We start from the raw sequence: 21,493 nt of genomic DNA, 5'->3' as shown, positions 1-21,493 counted from the left end.
TCTTGTTTTACTAACTGGTTCAATGTTTCAATGTGAATATTCACCAAAACTGCTAAAAAGCTGCAAAACTAAATGATCTAAATACCATTACAATTTTTTTGCCCTCCTCTGACAGTCACTGAAAAGTGAAATGCCCTCTGCCATTTCCCACATGTAGCTATTAAGCATATGAAACGAAGCTAGTCCGGACTGAGAAAAGAATGTAAGCATAAAAATAACTCAATTTTCATAACGATTACAAGTCGAGATAATATTTTAGACACATTAGATTAAATAATATATCACTAAAACTAATTCCTCTTTTTTCTTACCTTTTGTAATGAGGGTAGTGGAAAATTTTAAATTACGCATGCGGCTCACATTATATTTTTATTGTACAGTACTGCTACATACGAATAATACTTTACATTTATACAGAACACACATTTAATTTCAGGTGTAAAGTACAGAAAGAGGGAGAAATAGGTCTGGATAATAGAAAAATCTTCTCTAGAATAATCAAATTGGTTTCACCTGTTAATCACCAACCTAATAAAAGCTTCTTTCTGCTTAGGAAAAGACAAACTTTTATGTCTTTTAAAAAGGACCTAATGTTTCAAAAACGATCCTAAAGCCTGTTCTACTTCTGCCATGAATTGTCATCTTTGTCTAGAATTAAACTAGTCTTAATTCTTTTCAATGATCAAACATATATGATAAAGTGCTAGTCTAATTTTGAAATCTGATCGAGTGACTCCACTTGGGTTTTTCCTGTAGTAGTCATTTTCATACCTATTAGGTCATTGAAACCTAACCCATGCCTCTGCTCCAAAGGTTTAAAAAAAAAAAAAAAAGAAAATAAAATAAAAAGAAAAAATAGAATCAACACAAAGACTATTCTCAAGCATCTAGAAAAACCCAGGCAGTATTTAGGTCCTATACGTATTCTGTTTTAAAAACTAAAATATGACTCATTTACTATTTCAAAAAGTGACATCCCAATGTGGATGGGAGAGCTTAGCAAACAGGAGAGTACAGCAAGCAATTATTTCCACACATTCCATCATGTGTAGAAACCAAGCCAACCTTCAGGTTTTTACAGTCTGGGGAAGAAAGAAAATCTGGAGGTGTTGGAATGGTTGGAAATTTACGGCGTGAGAGTGTACCGTAACACAAGGTGAGGTGAAGTGAGGTGAGGTGAGGCCAACAACAGCTCAAACTTTCCTCTCCGTAGCTCTCAAAAAGGAAACTACTCAACTTTCTGACTAAGGAAGTCAATAGGAGAGGAAAACACATTTCACACTTTTTAATATCCCAAAATTGTGTGCCATACATGTGGCCCACTGATAGACTTTAAGGTGGTTTTTAAATGTTATCAACAACAAAATCAAGATCACTAACTCAGAATAATAAATAATAAATATGAGATGTCTCTTTCTATTTTGTGACAGGGCCTGCATCTATCGCTGGTAAGTGAACTGAGTAACCTGGATAACTGGAAATAAAGCTAGTGGAAATGTGCGGTCTAGTCCTCATTCCTGGAAGAGCTGATCTTAAAATGTTGTGATTCTAATAGCCCTACAGTTTTTCTGGTCTGACAGAAACAGCACAATTTTTGCATTTTTAGATATATGGAATAATTCAGGCTCCAAGCTACTAGATTCCAATGATTTAGTGATTGTACTTCTTACACAATCCTGAACCCGGCAATCAACACACACAGATCAGTAAGGCCCCAATGGCTACCTCATAAGAAGTGTTTTGGTGCCACCTAGTGGCATAGGTTTCTCCTGTCAAAGGGGAAATAACGATTGGACCAGGGTTCTCAAAGGGTGGTCCCTAAACCAGTAGCATCAGCATCACCAGAGAACTTGTTACAAGTGCAACTTTTTGGCCTCATTCTAGATCTACTGAAACTTTAGCAGTGGAGCCCAGCAATCTGTTTCAACAAGCCCTCTAAGTGGTTCCCTCCCATGTTTAAGAACCACTGGATTAATCAGTCCTTACACAAAAATTAAGTGCAAAGTCTTAAAAAATTAGGTTCATCAATGAACAAAAGTGCTCAATTTCTAATTTCTAAAGACCAAACACATTAACAAAACAAAAATACAATAAAAAAGCAAAAAGCCCTGTGAAACAAAGAAAAGGCATTTATTGGTATCAGGATATCAGGTTATGGCATCTTAAGGGGGCTCACCTGAAAAGGGGGAACACATGAAAAGCCAAGGAGAAACACTAGTGATTTTTAAATTGAGTCACCTACCCTAATGATAATAGGGTCCAATGTCTACATTTGCTCCTGTGCAACTATGTTATAAAGTAATCAAGAGAAAAGAGAAAAACCTTTCTCTTGATTTCTTGCTAAACTTTATTTTCTATTTAGGTCTTAGAGGAGAACTTGGTTACTTTAAATAACAACTTAAACTGGGGTTGACTAAGAGAAGTCCCATAATGCACCTAGATGTTTGCATTCCTTTAAATTCAACTTGATATTATGCTCTTCCTCAGAAAACAAAAAAACCCTTTAAATAAATATCTATTTATTCATAATTTAAAAGTTATACGCTTGAAGTAAGAAAACTGAGTCATGAGATATATGCCCCGTATGGCCACTGGTCCACACAGTCACAACTAAGTATATACCATCCCTTACTGCATGGCTTAAACGGCAAACTTACCAATTAAGAGAAAAAAATTAACTCTGAAAGGCTAACCATGCAAAACCAAGCCTCCAATATGACAGGTAACATCACAGACATTAATATCGGCGGCATAAAATATAAAGAAATTTCAAAGACTTGCTCTATTGATTAATTTTGATTTTGTCCTTTCAAGATATAAATTTAGATATCCACAGAGACCAACTATTTAATTCTAACATTTTAAGAGCAAATGCCCATAATAGGATGAGTTTCTGACAAAACTCTTCCTTCCTTTTTCTCTTCAAACCTTCCCTCTACCCACAAGTAAGTTCATAAAAATATGTCACAGAAAGATAGGTCAAAAGTAAAATGTAAATAATAATAATTTTTTAAACACGAGAAAAAAATCTTGGAACTGATTTTTTTTAAAGAACTTTCCTCGTTGTCACTATCATTGCAAAGACAAATCTGTGTTGAGCCGCTGTATGGGGCTAAGTGCCATACTACTTTGCCAGTTCAAATGCTCTACTGTTCACTAATTAATTTTTTGAACTTAAAATGTTCTCATTTGTAAAAAAGATGTAAAACCTCATATAATTGCAGTAAGAAGTAGAGAAAATATACCCCAAAAATGCCTCTCACATCACTAACAACTAGAAAGGATTACTGCCATCAACTGAGGGCCATCAGAAAGAGAAAGGGGCGCCAGATTAATCTAGGTCAAGGGGCTGAAATCAGGCCAAACTGGTTTCAAATTCAAATTCCCTGGCTGCCACTTTGGTGTGTGCCCTATGGTAAGTTACTTCAATGCAATGAGCCTCATTTTCCCATCTGTAGAGTGAGGATAAGACTCTACCCCTTTCAGTGATTTTCACCGCATGCACCTTTATTTAATAGTATCTGCCTACAGTCAGCTCTGAGGGCTCTCTTTTCCTCACCCACTTCAACCGTTTGGGAAACGGTTACATCAGAAGGTGAGGCATGTTCCCAGGTCAAGACTAAACGATACAATTATGGTAGTGATACATTTAATAGCAACATCTCACACATATTTCGAAGACACAAGTCAACAGTACCAGGAATCTCACCAGCTGAGGAAAAGGCCGACCCTGAAGTTCCCCCAGCATTCAGCCTTTGTAACCTTTAGAGTCTTTTACCAACCATATCTACCAAATGCAAATACGTTCCAATGTGAGAAATGCCCCGTGGCATGCTGGTAACCAGTTCTCCAGTTGACGAGAGCAGCTTGATTTGTGGCATGTGCCCATTTCTGTGAGTGGGGTTAATTCTTCTACCAAGGCTGCTTCAACCCAACACCCAAATTCCTTAATTACTCGATTGATTGACTGACTGATTCACTCAATAAGCATTTGCAGATGACCTAAAATGTACAAAGCCCTCTGCCAGGCTCTGAAGGTGGGGTATGAGGATGACTATAGATGAATCCTACCCGCAAGGACCTTACAGACCAGACAGGGAAATAGAATAAACACAAAAAAGAAATATAAAATATAAGGAGAACATGAAGAACCTCTGCAAACAGAGAAAAATCCCTAACTGCCAGCAGGCAGTACATACAATGAAAGTTCAGCTATTATTTACCTAAAGAACCCCTAGCATTGCCTATACTTTCTACTAGGCACATTTCAAAGCCTCTCTGGGTGAAAAACAATATTTTCCTTTTACCAGAGTTAATGAATATGTATGTGCATATGTGTATATAACAGTTCCTCTGCCTCAGCGTTGCTGACATTTTAGGCTGGATGCTGCCCAGGGGCTGTCTTATGCATTGTAGGATATTTAGCGACACCTAAACACCTAGAGGCTGGTAGAGACCAGCAGCACACTCACCACCTGCCTCTAAGTTGAGACAACCAGAAATGTCTCCAGATGTTGCCAAAGGTGCCCTGAGGGCAAAAGCACCCACTACTGTATACACACTATGCATATACGGCTATATAGATGGGGTCTATACCGGGATGGAGTGGATATAGGGATCCATGGATATGAACCTGTGTGCATATATAAATGAGCTAGATACTCAATAAGAGGAAATTTTTATATTAATTTGCCTACTAGGTTTTAAATATATTCATTCACTTCTTGAGTGCTTTCTATGTACCAAGTGCTGACAGAGGCAAGAGCAGGGCCGAGGGCGGGGGAGTTAGAGGCTCCTGGCAAAATCCCTGCAGTCACGGCGCTTACGTACAGGGCAGACAGGCAACAAACCAAATAACTATACCAATGATATAGTATGTGAGAAGGTGGGGAGACGTAAGTAGTAGGGAGAAAAATCAAGCAGGGCAAAGGGTTAGAGATTCTGAGAAGAGGACATGTTGCCCTTCTAAATTCAAGGACCTAAACATGCCAGACAAAACACATGCTCAGGTTTTCAGATCACGTGCTTATAGGCAACTTCCTGAGCACACAATCTGAGAGCAAGTCTAAATTTTACTAATGTTAAGAAGAGAGGGAATGTACTCATTTTGTACTCATAACCAGTAAGGGAGTAGAATGGAGGGCTGTCACCCCCCACCGCCACTTCCTCATTCCTATTCTCTGCCCAACCCTAGAGGCTGACAAACCTCACTCATTATGAAAAGCTCCCGTTCCCTGAAGTAAGAACCAGTGAGTAAAAGCATCAGAGATCACCTAACCGCTAAGGTTCCTTTCAGCCTCAAAATAGCATTAATGGATTATCAATATGAATACTGCCGATGACAAAGAAGAGGGATTGAGGAAAAGGAACAGGAAATTTTATTCTGGTAAATCTTTTTGTGGGCCTTAATTGACATTACAAGGCTGTTTTCTCACTTTATTGCACTGCCCTAATATATACATCATTGTGAAATTTTTCCCTGTGATTCTTTTTATTAGCCTATTTCAATCTCCTCCAAAAATGTATTTCACCAGCAGTTCTTTTCACTTGATTAACTGTAGAGTCTACAAATATGCCGCTACAATGAACAAACACACACAGTCCTGGTGTGACATAATAGGAAGAAACATATATTTGGTCTCTGCCCCTAAAACTCTTGGAATCATCAAAGTGATAAAAGTCTTTTTGTATTCTGATGAGATGACTGGTGGCTAGGGGTACCTGGATAGCCTCAAGATGGGGGCTGGTTGCCATGGAAACCAACCACATGATTAGAGGGCTGGAGATTGACTCAATCACTAATGGCCAGTGATTTAATTGCTTATGCGTGGGTACTTAATGAAGCCTCCATAAAAACCCAAAAGGGCAGGGTTCAGAGAGCTTCCAGGTTGGTGAACACACGGAGGTGCTAGGAGTGAGGCAAGCTTGGAGTAATCTAGTAGATAAACTGTTTCCCTGAGTTCTGTGAGCTGCTCTAGCAAATTATAGAACCCAAGGGCAGTGGGGGCAGTCTTATAGGACTGAGCGCTTAACCTGTGAGATCTGACACTAACTCCAGGTAAATAGTATCAGAACTGAATTGAATTGTAGGACACCCAGTTGGAGAAATGGAGAATTGCTTGGAGTGGGAAGTGGAGATAGAAGTGTCACAAGCGCCGTGAGTAGCAGAGTCAAAACAGTGCAGTTTTTCCTTACACCTGGGAAATATGAAGATATAGGCAAAACAACTCAGTTTTTGAGAGAGCTGGATTTTTACTATTCTGTAGGCAATGCCTTTATACTTTTAACACTACAGATACCATAATTTTCAATGGCCTTCATTTATTTAAGTTATAATAATATTTTGCTTTTATAATTGACTCCAGTTTTAAAAGCTATAGAAGAAATACAAACATTGGCTCCTTATGGTTGTTATTTTTACTGTCTCTGTGGCCACCACCCCACTATTATTACCTTCTTCTAATTACTGCTTCTACTCAATAACATAATTATGGAATAAAGTATAAGAGCAAGGCCAAAAAGAAACCTTCCCACTTAACTAGAGTCCTGGTTATAAGAAGCAGTTCTCTAGATGGAGAAATTTATCACAGCATAATGTGGATCTTCCTAAGAAAATAAGTCTTGCGAATGTGAGGTCAGTACGTGCTGGCTTCTCAAACCATTAAGTAATTTTCAAAATAAATTTAACATAAAAGATTTAAGTAAGATAATTACTCCTTTTTCATAAAATTAGGTGATGGGTGATAGGGTTATGGGTGTTCATAATTTTCTTTTTCTTTTTCTCTCTATCCCTCAAATTTTTAGATTTTTAGAATGCCTTATATCAGGGGGAACACTAGAATATTACCCACCAAAGCATCCAGATTCAGAAGTATGCACTCAACTGAATGCTTAAGGTTTGCAAATCTGAAAGTTCAGTCATTCATGAGAAGCACAGATTTCTAAGGCCATGTAATTTTTAACTCTGATTCTTTATTCATCATTAACTCTAAAGTAACTGTCACAAAGTGAAAGCTCTGTTTATTGCCTAGGTGGAGACCAAGGTGAGAAAGAAAGGAATCCGGTTTAAAAAGATGATGATTCTTAACGAGAATACAAATTCTGGACACATGAAAGAACAGACTATCATTCAATCAATTCACTGTATCACTTCTAACAGTCAGGACTGCAACTGGCTGCAATGGAGAGGACACCTGACAGCCACCACTTAACCAAAAAGGCACTGATTTTCCTGACATTGCAAGTCCAGAAACAGACAGGCTAGGGTCAGTACTATGACCCCAAAAGGTCCCAGCTTCTTCCTTCCACGACCAGACTCAACTCTGCCTTTACAAGTAGAAGACATTAAAGTCCAGGGAACGTGTGAATGTCCAAGGGAAGTCATTGAGAACTTCACTAGCAGAATAGGACAAAAGCTGATGGGCTGTTTAAGAAAAAGCATGCAACCTCATTTCGGAATTCAAAAGGGAGAAGGAAAGGAAGAAGCGGGGAGAAAAGAAAAATCAGATAATGTTAACCTCAACAAAATAACCAAAATTTTCTGAGCTAAATACCACTAAATGTTATTTCAATATTATCCAACTGCTGCAAATGCCATTAGACGAACACAATCAATTTTCAATAAAGTGTAATGGTTAAGGGCAGAAACTGCAATCAAACCCCTTATGCTCAAATCTCAACTCCCACCACTTAGTAACTGTGTGACCTTTGGAGAGCACTTAACTTCGCTAAGCCTCAGTGGCTCATGTACCCAGTGGGGATAACAACAGTCCACACTTTGAAGGATTAGTTAGGACCAAGTGAGATATCGCTTGTGAAAACAGCACAGTGTCTGCACACATTTGACGTGTGTAACCAATCAAGCTATTATCACCTTTTGATCGTTATGGCCATCATTACCATCACCATACCTCAGAATAGTTCAACAAACATCCAATTACCTGCCTGACCATAATAACTGCAGTCTTTCTGCTCTGTTTCTTTCAGCAAGTCACAGAAAGAAAAGCAATATAGAGAGTAAAATCCAGAAGCTCTCCAACAGTTTTCTCATCTACTGGACCCTTGGGCAATTTAAATATACATCCTTTTACTCTTTTCTTCCAAACGTTCCTCACAAATATTCAGCGAGAATCTGATAAGAACTGTCAATCCTCAGGCACATACGTCTTCCATGGAACCGCAGAACAGAACAGTTAACCAAACCTCTGAAGGCCATCTGAAGACACACCCTGACACAGGGGCAGGAAGGGAGAGGACGCAACGCTGAGGTAAACTAACATTTTAGGGAAGGGCCATTCCTCAAATTTACTTGACTAAACTTAAAGGGCTTATGAAAATTCAGTTGCTTAAAGATGATGTTGATACCTATAGCTCTGATAAATCAGGTCAGTACATTCTGCTTCAGAAGACAGAAAAGTACATAATAAACTTTAAAATCTGAAAAATAAGCTCTGGTTATCTGAAAAATCTCCTAATGTAACAAATTTCATTTCCCAGTTAGTTCAAATAAAGAATTACTAGAATACCAATAAATTTAGAGAAAAACGAATAGATAGGGTGGCAGCAAGAGTCTAATTGCCCAGATACCATATGCTGTAATGTAACACGGGGAAAGGTGATAATTTCAAGTATGCTAGAAAGTTGAATAGGGATAAGCACCTGTATAGGAATATGCAACCAACAGGAAACAAAACAAAACACATCACCACCCAAGTTCTTGGCAGCAGGAATCCCCTCCACCAATAATTTAACAATATAGTGACAAGAGAATTGCAGTGCAAAGTGAGAAAATGACCCCTAAGTGATTGTTACCACCTATTTTGTCAAAATTCATTCTAATTTGTGATGAAACTGGGCAACCCAAAAGGTCAACAGAAAGTATGTCTAATCTTATAAGGCTAAGAAGAAAAGGGAATGTTTCTGCTCTGAAGATAGTTCGTGGATTTTCCCACTTGCTCTTCTGCACTTTAATTGCTCCCAGTCCATGGACTATTGCCCAAGAAAATAGTCAACTCAAATGCAAACCAAATGACTAAATGATAGCTAACATGTACTGAGCACTTATTAAGTATTAATGACTGCTCTGTGTAATTTATAAGTATTATCTCATTTAACCCCCACAATAATGCCATTTACAAATCAGAAATCTAAAACAGAGGTTACAAAACTTGTCCAAGGACACAAAAATAATAAGTGACGGAGCTGGGACAAGAACCCAGGCATTCTGTACACAAAGCTCTGCACTCTTACATTACACTATCCTGCCTATATCACAATGTAGGGGCATAATATAAGATACAATGCACACAAATCGAATCCTCTTCACCTCAACTATAATATCTTAGTTGAACTTACTTTTTCCACCTGAGCTACTGAAATAACTTCATTAGCGACTTGAGGTATCTCCATCCTCCACAGCATCCTCAGTATTGCCATGAGGTTATCTTTCTAGACCTGGATCTTGCCACATTCCTCCTCTACTTTAAACCATCCAGTAATAAAGTCCTAACTTCTTTCAGGACCTTAATGTTCAATGTTTAGGCCCTCAGTGTTCACTTAATGTTCGAACAGCCATGTATATGTCTTGCTTCCCAGCTACACTGTAAACAACCTGAAGGAAGAAACCTTTATTAATCATTGTAGTGTTGGCTAACATGAATTACTGATTTAGCTGCACGCAAACCAAAAGCCTTAAATAGACTCCAACTCATCCACCCTTGCTCCCCTCTTCACATCACAGGCCCTTCTTCTAAGCTCTGACCCTTAACTTTCTAATTGCTGGCTATACTTTTTGATAGTTATTGAATAAACACTACGCTAAGAGCACTTTGCATATACTACCTTATTTAACTCCAACAACCTTATAAAACGGGCATTTTTACCTCTATTTCACAGATAAAAAATTAGAAGTTCAAAGAAATTACCTATCTTTGAGCAAGTTATAGAACTGAAGCTGGAACTGGGACTAGAGCCCATATCAGGCTGATTCCAAGTCCTGCAATTAAGTAGCAATATGGGCTCTGTCTCCTAAAAGTCTTTCAACTACTGTTAGAGGCTGAGTTACTTTCAAAGTTACTTAAATACCAGGTGTTTGTCTACTCTCTGGGTCCTCAGACAGCACCTCAGTCGGGCATCACGTGAAAACTGCTCTCCTAACAAGCTCTTGCGCTATTACTCCAGTGGGGGTCATCCTAGGCATCCTCTCTGGAGGGAGTTTCTCCTGTCACCAAAGTCCTGCTCATAAGCACTCCAATTCAGGTTCGTAAGCAGTTCTCAGGATGTGGTCCCCAAGACCCTTCCACAAGGCCCGCAGGGTCAAAACTATTCTTATAATAATTGTCAGACCTGCAACAGAGGAGTGGCAACAGAGACCACATGGCCCACAAAACTGAAAACATTTGCGCTCTGACCCCTTATGAAAAAACTTTGCCAAGCCCTGCTTTACAGCATGAATCTTTCAAAAAACGATGCTTATATTTCTTTTTAAATGAAACAGATGTTGCATTTTGCATCAAATACACTTATTTTAAAAAAATAAAACAAAAATGAACTCTGTATCAAACACACTAAGGAGCCTTCAAAGCAAATCCTGAAAAAAACTGACTACAATCCTCCAGGAGGTTATGTACCAGCTCTTCTCTCTTACGATTTAAGATCTTATTATGAGTTTACCCAGGACTACCTACCAAAGCCGAATATCCAACACCATCAAAAAGGGACTACAGGGCTTCCCCTGGTGGTGCAGTGGTTGGGGGTCCGCCTGTCGATGCAGGGGACGCGGGTTCGTGCCCCGGTCCGGGAAGATCCCACGTGCCGCGGAGCGGCTGGGCCCGTGAGCCGTGGCCGCTGAGCCTGCGCGTCCGGAGCCTGTGCTCCGCAACGGGAGAGGCCACAACAGTGAGAGGCCCACGTACCGCAAAAAAAAAAAAAAAAAAAAAAAGAGAGAGAGACTACAAATCAGGCTGGACAGGGTTAAGACCTTTAGAGGGCACCCACTAAAGGTGATGGGTGACTTCTGCTGCCAGCTGTGAATGAATATCTAGTACGGAACTGGCCTTCCTGCCATGAGGGACTATAAGGCTGGACAAAATACATGAAGCCACTGCTTTCAGGCAGTGGGACAATAGGCAGGGCAGAACTGGGATGCCTGCGGAAAGGAAAGCAAGTGAGGGAAGCCCTGCAATCGCCCTCTTCCTTGCACGACGGAGGGGGAGTCCCGGAGGAGCACAGCAGTCTTAAAGGAGTGAGAAGACAGAGACTGGAGTTCAGGCAGGACAGCAGCAGGCGTTCTGCAGGACAGCGCCCTGGCAGGGGCATGCAGAGAGCACCCTTGAGGGATGTGCACAGAGATCCCCTGGAGTCTGATGCTGGATCCTAAGCGGCTGAGGAACAGCTGCTGGGAGCTGTGAAGTGAACGATTCCCAGAATTCACCCAGGACGGGAGGCCATTCAGATTCCATCCAGCAGAGTAGGGCTTTTTCCTTGAACTCTCTGGGCAATCAACAGAGACTCCAGAAAGAGCAAGCTCTGTAACAAGGCTCAATGAGCCCCAAAGTAAAGCTACACTAGACCTGCCCTAACGAAGTTTAACAACAAGCCTGGGATGGAGCAGCCTAATCCACAAATTACTTAGCTGCCAACCAAAACAAAGGTCAATTCTCTTCAAAGGAAGACGACAAAATCCCAACGCTCAACAACATAATACACACAAGTGGCAACAGAGATGACAGAATTAGCAGACAAGGGTATGCAAATAGCTATTGTAAATACGCTCCATGTGCTCAAGCATACAGAGGAGAACATGAGCATAATGAAGAGAGAAATAAGATTCCATTTAATTCTTTCTCATGTCTTCTAAAGCTGAAAAACACAGTCTCTGAAATTAAAAATTCCCCAGGTAGATTTAGTCATTAGACACTTGAGAAGACAGGACTAATGAACTTGAAGACACAGCAAAAGAAACTATTCATACTAAAGTCAGAGAGAAAAAAAGATGTGAAAAAAATCACCAGAGCCTCAGTGACTTATGAGACATTACCAAGCAGCCTAACATACATGTAATTGGAGCCTCAGAAGGAGAAGAGAGGGGAGAGAAATAGCAGCAGAATTTTTTTCCAAATTTGATCAAAACTGGAAGCGTACAAATCCAAAGCTTGAAGAACGCCAGACAGAATAAACAAAGAAAATCACACGAAGGCACATCACAATCAAATTGCTGAAAAACAGTGATATTAAAAGAAAAACAAAAAGATTATGTTGCTCCCCTGCTTCCATATATAATATAAAATAAAAACAAATTTAATCTAAACAAAGCAAATAACATCTTTCTAGATCTTCTCATCAAAAAATTGTGATCAAGCTCAGCAAAACTGAACTTTTCTCATTTTTTGTAGAGGCCTTCCTTTACCAGTACCCCTAGCATCAGCTTAGTCTGTCTATTGAGTAATTAAGCATGAACAAAATATAGTTAAATTACTGGAAAATAACTATCATCATGCTGTGTACTGTACAGTTCACAAATGTCACTTTTTTTTTTTTTTTTTTTTGGCTGTGTTGGGTCTTTGTTGCTGGATGCGGGCTTTCTCTAGTTGCGGAGAGCAGAGGCTACTCTTCGTTGCAGTGCACGGGCTTCTCATTGCAGTGGCTTCTCTTGTTGCGGAGCAGGCACACTCAGGCTTCAGCAGTTGCGGTATGTGGGCTCAGTAGTTGTGGCTCGCAAGCTCTAGAGTGCAGGCTCAGTTGTTGTGAAGCACGGGCTTAGCTGCTCAACAGCATGTGGAATCTTCCCGGACCAGGGATCAAACCCATGTCTCCCGCATTGGCAGGCGAATTCTTAACCACTGCGCCACCAGGGAAGTCCCACAAATGTCACATACTTTTGATTGTATGTTCCTTGAGGTCAGAAACCTTCATGTTTCAGCCCATAAATTTCTAGTGCAGTCTCTAGTGGTTCTTGGGGGTTTGAACACATATGAATGAGTCAATCTCATCTTATCCGCAGTACATCACTATGTGGTATGTAAAACAAGATGAGAAAACAGATGCCCAGAGGGATTAAATGACTGTCCCAAGGTTACCCAAAAGGTGAGCGGTATCTTGCATCCCTAGAGCAATGCCACCACTCAGGGTTACAGCAAAATAGACACAAAAGAAATAAATTTTAATTATTACTTACTCTGAGTTTCCACAAGATCCAAAGCAACACTAGAAGCTGTGTCCATTCCAGAGCTGATGCAGGACTGGAAGTTTTTCAAGGAGGAGAGTGCAGATTCTATACCACTGAAGGATATAAAACCAGTTGAACCTGAACTTGAAGTGGAACGCCCTGGCATCTTGAAATTATTACCTAAGTTTTCAAACACAATGAAATAAAATTTATGAATAAGAATAATAACTGCATAGGAAAATGGAAGCACTATAAACATCCATATGAATGTATCCAATATCCCACAAGTGCTACACAATTATCTGCATTCTGTATCACTTGAAAGGATATCAAAGCATTGTCCCATCATCTGGGCCACCAAACACAATAGATGAATTTTCAATATATAAAGAAGATGTACTTCAATATATAAAGGAGGGAGAACACCCTCTTCCAAAAGATTCCCTGATTCTCTAAAGAATCCAACAGCACAGTTCCTAAAAACCTAAAACATAAGTGTGTCAGAAAAAGTACACTGCTCATATAAAGCATTCTTCTAAAAAAATGAAAATAGTGGCAATACAATAGTTTAATAAGGGAGAATTTTGAAAACCTGTAATTTTTCACTTATCTGACACATATACATATTGAATTCTGAAAACTATAAGAAAACTTTTATTTCTGACAGCTCCTCTGGGTTCTAAGATTTACAGACTTGGTGAGATCCCAGATTCTGTTTCAGAAAAAAACAGAATTTGTCTGTAAATTCTTATCTTCTGTTAGCTCACCCACGTAACAGTTTCAATTATTATCTTCATATTAAAACACTCCCTAATCTGTATCTACAACCACCAACTCTTTAAGCTTTGGACTACTTACATAAAGCTCCCTACAAAAAGACATCTTTGCTTAACTCACAAACCACCTGAAATTCAGTCCACTGAAACCATCCAGAAAAGTGGAGAGAATTTACACAGGCTTAGAGGAAAGGCTGTATAGTAGCAAAAAAGGTATTTTCTCAGAATCATACTGATACAGCATGAATTCAGGTTCTGCCACTGTACTGCTGAGTGACCATGGACAGGTTGCTTAACTGTCTCTGAGCTGTATCTGTGGCCCTTCCAATCCTCTCCACTGCCACCATGTTTACCTCACAACTGGATTACTACAGTAGTTTCTCAATTATTGGTCCCTTTTCATTAAATTAATCCATTCATTCAACAAGTAGGCCTGTCAATCATAAGATTCATTAAAAACTACACAGGGTATAAAAAGGGAAGGTCACAGAGAAGATGTTTAAGATGTTAATTTCTATTTTTGAGGTGTTAGTCTACTACAAACATCCACAATACCACTCATCATCAATTCAAATCATTCAATTAACAAATATTCAGTAAGTAGTTTTTGGAACATAGCACAGAGGGTCTTAATGAAGCATAAAGGTCCAGTAGACCTGGGGACTTTATCTGTTTTTTTTCTTTAAATGATCTTAAAAACCAAGACCTGAAGCAAATATGGCAAAATGTTACAGATGTTAAAATCCAGATGATGGAACAAGGTTTCTCATTATGTTATCTTCTGGGAGTTTCACACTGAGAGAGAGAAGACATGACTGTGTATATGAATGAAAAACCAATAATGACAAGGGGAGAAGCCGGGGGTGGGAGGGAAGAATTGGGAGATTGGGATTGACATATATACACTAATATGTATAAAGTAGGTAACTAATGAGAAACTGCTGTATAGCACAGGGAACTCTACTTCACTGTACAGTAGAAACTATCATGACATTGTAAAACAACTATACCCCAATTTTTAAAAAAATTTTTAAAAAACCAACAGTAATGGTGTTTTGAATATGTGTGTTTTGGTGAAAGACAGTATTTATTTACAATCTCACTTATTACACCAAACAAGTTGGGATGGTTAACACAACATAAACACAAACATATGCAATAAGATGGAAAATAAATCAGGATCAAAAAACAGATTAAAGGGAAAACCAAGTACAAGGGAAAACCAAGAATGTAATCATATAAGCTTTAGGATTCTTTATGATTCTACACAGCACTGTATTTGTAAATACAAATTTGCCTATGAGATTTCCTGACAAGCAAAACAAAAAGTGAAAATTACAGAATTCTCTTTCTCCATAAAGTAAGCCAAGAACTCAAGAAAAATAAGGCTTTCCATGGCAATCAAGGCAGCATGGATCATCACGTATGAGATAATAAGAGTCATACTGAAAAATGTCCTTAATAATATTCTTACGATGCAGCAATAGTAAGCTTCTGAGGACTGTTTCTTAGATTATGCCTCAGGGTAAGCTAAGGATAGGACACTTGTGGCAGATTCCAGCTCAGTGCCCACCAAATCCATTTCCTCTTCAACCTGCTCGTACAGCTAGACCACAGTTTGCAGCCTTCCTTGTTAGGTGTGGCAGTATGATTGAATTCAAGACAGTGAAACAGAAGCCATTTCCAGGCCCCATCCATGAAAACGGCACTCTATCTCCACACTCTTTCCCATTTGTCAGCTTGAAACGGGCAAGCAGTGACCTTAGAAGCCACATACTGAAGATAGAGAACCACCAAATGGAAGGAGCCTAGGTTCCTACTCCACTGCTTGGAGGAAAACTGCCCACCAATCAGGCTCCATGCATGAAAGAAATAAAAAACTTCAATTGTGCAAAGCCATTTAGATTTGGGGGTATACCTATTACACCAACTGTTACTCAAAAAACACAATCCTGCAAAGATCAAACGATATGGTTCAAGTATTCAGTTTTCTAGTCAATCTTGATTCTAGTGTAAGTCTAAATTGTCTAGAGCAGCACTGTCTAATAGAACTTTCTGCCATGACAAAAATGTTCTATAATCTGCATTGTCCAATACAGAAGCTATTAGGCACGTGTGACTATTGATTAGCAGTGATTACTGAGAGTCATAATAGCATGACTATTGATGTGATTAGTGTGACTGAGGAATTGAGTTTTAAATTTTATTTAATTTTAATCAATTTAAATTTAAATAGCCATATTGAAAGTCAACTACACTTTTAAAAAATAATAGTAACATATATCTACATGCATTAAAACAGATTTAGAAATCTTTTTATATTGATAACCAAAACTTAAAAAAAAAAAAAAGAAACTTATTCTTGGTACATACTTACATTCATTAATCAGTTTATTAGCCATATCTGTCTTTAATACTATGACACCAGTATTTTTCTGAAGATATATTATCTCAATGTGGTCTTATTATTTTAATTTTTTATAGAATTTCCTGCGATCCTCTTCAAAATTGCATGTCATGCTTATGAATGTGAAACTGTTGACACGTTCAAATGACTCTTCTCTGAAGACCATGATTTTTTTAAAATTGTGAAACACTACAGGTGCCAGGGAACCTGGTAATCTCCGAAGTAATGCTTCTAAATGGAGAATATTTTCTATTCTAATTTTTGAAATAGATATATGTAAATATTTCATCACTAATATTTTTACATACTGTCTTTTTGCCTCTTTTCAAGCAACTCTGTTCAACAAATATTTTTATAAAACCAAATTTATCAAATAAGTTGCCTATTTATTATTCTTGTCAATGCTTTGCTATATTAAAACAATGCAAAATCAAAAAAAATTTTAAATAGCCACATGTGCCTAATGGCTACTGCATTGGATAGCACTGTTCTGGAAACACAATTATCAAAGTGTACACACACACACACACACACACACACACACACACATACACACACACCAGGGGGTAAGCCAGATGCAGTAAAGCCACAGTATGAACATGATATATCTTCCTGGAATATTAATTTTACTTAAAGATAACATGAAACACGTTTATATGAAAAATAAACATTAGTTATGTTATAGAGTAGAATATGGAGGTGATACTAGTAGGGGCTAATGACTAAAAACTCTAGTAGGGGTTAAACACTGTAGCCTCTGGAGCCAGACTACATGAGTTCGAAGCCCGACTTTGCCAATTAAGTAGCTAAATAACTTTAGGCAAGTTATTTAACCTCTCAATGCTTCACTTTTCCTTTCTGAAACATGGGCATGATCCAGTGCCGACTTCAAGGATTACTGGGAGGACTGAATGAGTTCATACCTATAACAAAACACTCAGAATAATGTCTGGCATATAATCTTTTAAAATGAGAGCAAATATTACCATTTAGTTAATCATACAATACTGTGAGCAGCAATACAGAATAGCGCATAAGTGAACGGACCGTGGACACGAATGCCTGGAAATTCCACCTCGTCCACCCCACTTAAAACTGCATCACTCTGGTTGAGTTGCTTAACTTCTCTATCTTCAGTTTGCTCCCGTGTAAAAAGGAGATAATCACATCTATCTCACAGCATTATTGGAAGAATAAATTAAATTTTAAAAAATAAATTTATTTATTTATTTTTGGCTGCGTTGGGTCTTCAACGCTGTGCACGGGCTTTCTCTAGTTGCGGTGAGTGGGGGCTACTCTTCGTTGTGGTGGGCGGGCTTCCCATTGCGGTGGCTTCTCATGTTGCAGAGCACGGGCTCTAGAGCGCAGGCTCCGTAGTTGTGGCACGCGGGCTCAGTAGTTGTGGAGCAGGGGCTTAGTTGCTCAGCAGCATGTGGGATCTTCCCGGACCAGGGCTCGAACCCACGTTCCCTGCATTGGCAGGCTGATTCTTAATCACTGCGCCACCAGGGAAGTCCCCTAAATTAAATTTTGTAGTTTTCTCAAACTTGTCTGATCTTAAGAATCAGTTGAAATACTTATTAAAAATACAGTTATTAATGGATACTATCTCAGACCTATTGAATCAGTCTCTGGTGGACACTGAGGAAACTGTATTTTTATGAAGCACCCCAAATAATTCAAGTATGGAGAACACTGAGGTAACTTTGTCCCCCCCCCCCAATTTATGTTTACCCTAACTCCCAATGTGATGATATATAGAGATGGAGCCTTTGGGAGTTGATTAAGTTTAAGTGAGGGGGGAGCCCTCATGATGGGATTAGTGTCATTAGAAGAGGAAGAGACACCAGGGTTTGCTCTCTCTGTCCACCATGTAAAGATACAGTAAGGTGGCTGTCTACGAACCAGGAAGAGAGCCCTCACCAGTATCCAACCATACCAGCACCATGGTCCCCAACTTCCAGTCTCCAAATCTATGAGAAATAAATTTCTGTTGCTTAAGCCACCAGTCTATGGTATATTTTTAAATAGCAGCCTGAGCTGACTAAGACACAATGTATATAAGGATTAATATAATCCAGGATAAATGGAAAGTGTCTACTACATGGTAGCCATCCTTATTATATGAATGCAAAATTCACATTACTCCAATGAAACTTTACACTTGCAGAGAGGTGGGGAAAACGTCCGTCTGTTAATTCTGCACTATCAAGAGGAATGACTCAGATCGAGAAGCAAAGAGAATGGCTGGAGGCGAAAGATGGACTAAATGTACTTTTCCCTATTTCTCCCACCAAGTACAGCTAAGTACATAATTCACAGGACAGCCCTCCACAGCAAAGAATTATTTGGCACCAAATGTCAATAGTGCAGTGGTTGAGAAACCCTGGTTTAAACTAACCCCCTTTGAAGCCTTCCCCAGGGAACTATGACTGTTTTGTTCTCTGTCTCAAAGAAAGTTTAAAACAAGGTTATGCACTTCCTGAGCTTTTCCCTAGCATGTTATGTTGCCTTCCCTAACAGGCCTCGTCTTTGTCTGTTGGTGCCACTGTAACAAAATACCAGACACAGTAACGTATAAACGGCAGAAACATTTCTCACAGTTCTGGACGTTGGGAAGTCCAAGGTCAAGGCACCAGCATAGTCGCATTCTAGTGAAGGCCCTCTTCTGGTGATTCATGGCCAGGGCCTTCTAGCTCTGTGTCTTCACATAGTAGAAGTGGCAAGGGAGCTCTCTGGAGCCTCTCTTATAAAGGTATTAAGCCTACTAGGAGGGCTCTATCCTCATGACCTAAGCTCTTCCCAAAGGCTCTACCTCTTAATACCATCACACTGGCTTTAGGAATTCAACATATGAATTGGGGGGTGGGGGTAGGAGGAGGACACAAACATTCAGACCAGAGCAGGTCTATAAGATTCTCTGTAGGTGAGGCCAATTATTAGATAATATAAAAATACTCCTCTCATCTTTCTGTACAAGTGGTAAGCACAGAGTAAATAATTTAGATACTGTGCTGACCTCCTTTAAATCCACAGGGCCCTATACAAGTTCAGCCATAGCTGTATCTTCTTTTTCAATACGCAAGGTTACATCTTCATGAAGCCCTCTCAGTTGCTTGTTCTCTCCTTCACGCTATCTCTCTCTCTCTCTCTCCCTCTCCCTCTCTCCCTCTCTCCCTCTCTCCCTCTCTCCCTCTCTCCCTCTCTCCCTCTCTCCCTCTCTCTCTCTCTCTCTCTCTCTCTCTCTCTCTCCATCCCCCCCCAATCCCGTTCTATTTTAAAAACCATCATAACTACTTGCTCCCGTATCTGCCACTCTTTCACCCTGGGAGCAACTTAAACTAGAATTCTGACAGATTCCACATAACATAGAACAGCTCCTCACACAAAATAGGTGACCAATAAAGATTTGGGAGTTACATCAATAACAGAAATCACCATTTCTAGGTTCCCTATAGCAAGCCATAAACTGGTTCCCCTACAATACCATCGTTCTCATTATCGTTAATCCTCACAACCATTTATAGGAGAGAAAAGGAAGCTGACGCCCAGAGAGTTTATTTAAACGATCTGCCCAAGGCCCTGCTTTGAAAGCCGGCTCAAACCAGATTTATTTAGATCAAGAATTCGTGATCTCACACTACTATATATAAAATGGACAAAAACAAGGTCTTACTGTATAGCACGGGAAAGTATATTCAATATCTTAATAACCTATAAAGGAAAATAATCTGAAAAGGAATATATATATACACAATTACTTGAATCACTCTCTCTCTATATATATATAATTATACATATATATTTATCTGAATCACTTTGCTGTACACCTGAAATTAACACATTGTAAATCAACTATATTTCAATAAAAAATAAAAAAAGAATTCGTGATCTTTGCCCCACACACATAGTGCCGAAGGATGGAGAGATGGCGTCTTGGAGAGGGAGGTAAACCGCCCCAGCCTCATTGCTGTGGCGTGAAAAGAACCAGGACCATAACACAGGTCCACAGACCGTAGCTCGGGGCACCGGCGGAGAGCCCGAGAGGGAGGCAACACCCCCCATCATCCTCCTCATCGCCATGCCCCGCTCTTGCCTTACCTGGCTGCCCGATGTAGCTCCGTCTGGCTGCGCCCGTACTTCCCACACCAGGACCCCCAACTACTTCCTAACTCGCTTCCCCTGCCGCTGAAACGGCTAGCGCGGGCTCAGGCGTCATCAGTCGTCGCCGGCGAATGGTCACATGACGCCCCGCCCCGCTCTCCGCCCCTTTGTCATGTGACGGCCGAGGGAACCCGGGGCGGAAGCTGGGGTCAGGCCGGCTCTGGATAAGGGCTGGAGGTAGAAGGGGACCCCTGCGGAGACGGAGGGGTGCGGGTCGGGGAGCTGACTCCGCGCGCGACCGCCGGCCCTGCGCGTGCGCCCTGGCGCGGCCCTGGTGACAGGTGAGTTGGGGCGGTGTGCGCGCGCCCCCTCCTTCACGTCCTCCTTCCCCTTCCCCGCCCCAGGGCTGGGCCGCGCTGGCCGTGGTGGGGGCTTCTGCGGCATGGGGTGGGGTCTGGATGGGGGAACCTGGCGTGGAGGACTGAGGGTTTTCCTGGAGCTGCTGCTGCAGTCCAGGCTCTGCATCTCCTCCACTCAGGTGGAAACAATTTTCCACACCTCTTTGGCGCTTTAGTAAGTGATGTTCAGCTGCTTAGTCTGCATTCTGATCCTTCCAAGTTTCCGGGAGCAATGCTCTGTGTACGTCGTTATTTCTCCATTTACTCTCCAGAAACCCGAGTGGTTGGTGGAAGCTTTTACGGTCTGAAGGACCCGGGTTTGAATTTCAGTTCTACCACGGGCTGTGAGTTTGGGCAAGTCATTGCTCTTCTCTGCATCTTAATTCCCTCACCTATGACATGCCAAAGTCCATTGGATTTCAAAAAATAGTTTCGAGGGTCCTAATTTGTCTGTGGTCGTACATTTAAAAAAACTAAAAAACACAGAGCCGGTAATGGAAACGGGTCTCCTGATTGATTCCAAGTGTGTGGAGCTTCCTCCAGCCTAGGTGATGCTGGGAGAAGGGGGAGAGAGAGGCTTTACTGCCTTTGCCCACAACAGGGAACACCTTCCGGTTTTTCTTCTTTCTTTTTCGGGATTCTC

At 40.3% G+C, this 21,493-nt stretch overlaps 2 protein-coding genes across 8 annotated transcripts in view; one reads left to right on the top strand and one right to left on the bottom strand.

Annotated features, from left to right (window-relative positions):
• NSMCE2 (NSE2 (MMS21) homolog, SMC5-SMC6 complex SUMO ligase) overlaps window positions 1–20,585 on the bottom strand; it is a 221,352-nt gene extending 200,767 nt beyond the window's left edge. For 2 of the 4 annotated variants that reach the window (XM_067017871.1, XM_067017872.1), the window contains exons 1-2: window positions 20,450–20,564; window positions 13,175–13,345 (exon numbers count right to left, since the gene is read on the bottom strand). In XM_067017871.1, coding sequence (XP_066873972.1) covers window positions 13,175–13,331 — 157 coding nt within the window. In that variant the 5' untranslated portion in view covers window positions 13,332–13,345; window positions 20,450–20,564. Of the gene's footprint in view, window positions 1–13,174; window positions 13,346–20,449 lie in introns of all 4 variants that reach the window. The other 2 variants (XM_059043179.2, XM_067017870.1) reach the window with 2 other exon arrangements.
• Window positions 20,586–20,596: 11 nt separating this feature from the next.
• WASHC5 (WASH complex subunit 5) overlaps window positions 20,597–21,493 on the top strand; it is a 54,279-nt gene continuing 53,382 nt past the window's right edge. For all 4 annotated transcript variants that reach the window (XM_067017868.1, XM_059043176.2, XM_067017867.1 and 1 more), the window contains exon 1: window positions 20,597–20,793. The gene's annotated coding sequence lies outside the window, so the exon portion shown is untranslated. The remainder of the gene's footprint in view (window positions 20,794–21,493) is intronic.

Source organism: Kogia breviceps, chromosome 17 (assembly GCF_026419965.1).
Source record: "Kogia breviceps isolate mKogBre1 chromosome 17, mKogBre1 haplotype 1, whole genome shotgun sequence".
In the NCBI taxonomy this organism is placed as follows: domain Eukaryota; kingdom Metazoa; phylum Chordata; class Mammalia; order Artiodactyla; family Physeteridae; genus Kogia; species Kogia breviceps.
The sequence above is the reverse complement of the archived record's forward strand: the minus strand, read 5'-3'. Positions and strand labels throughout refer to the sequence as shown.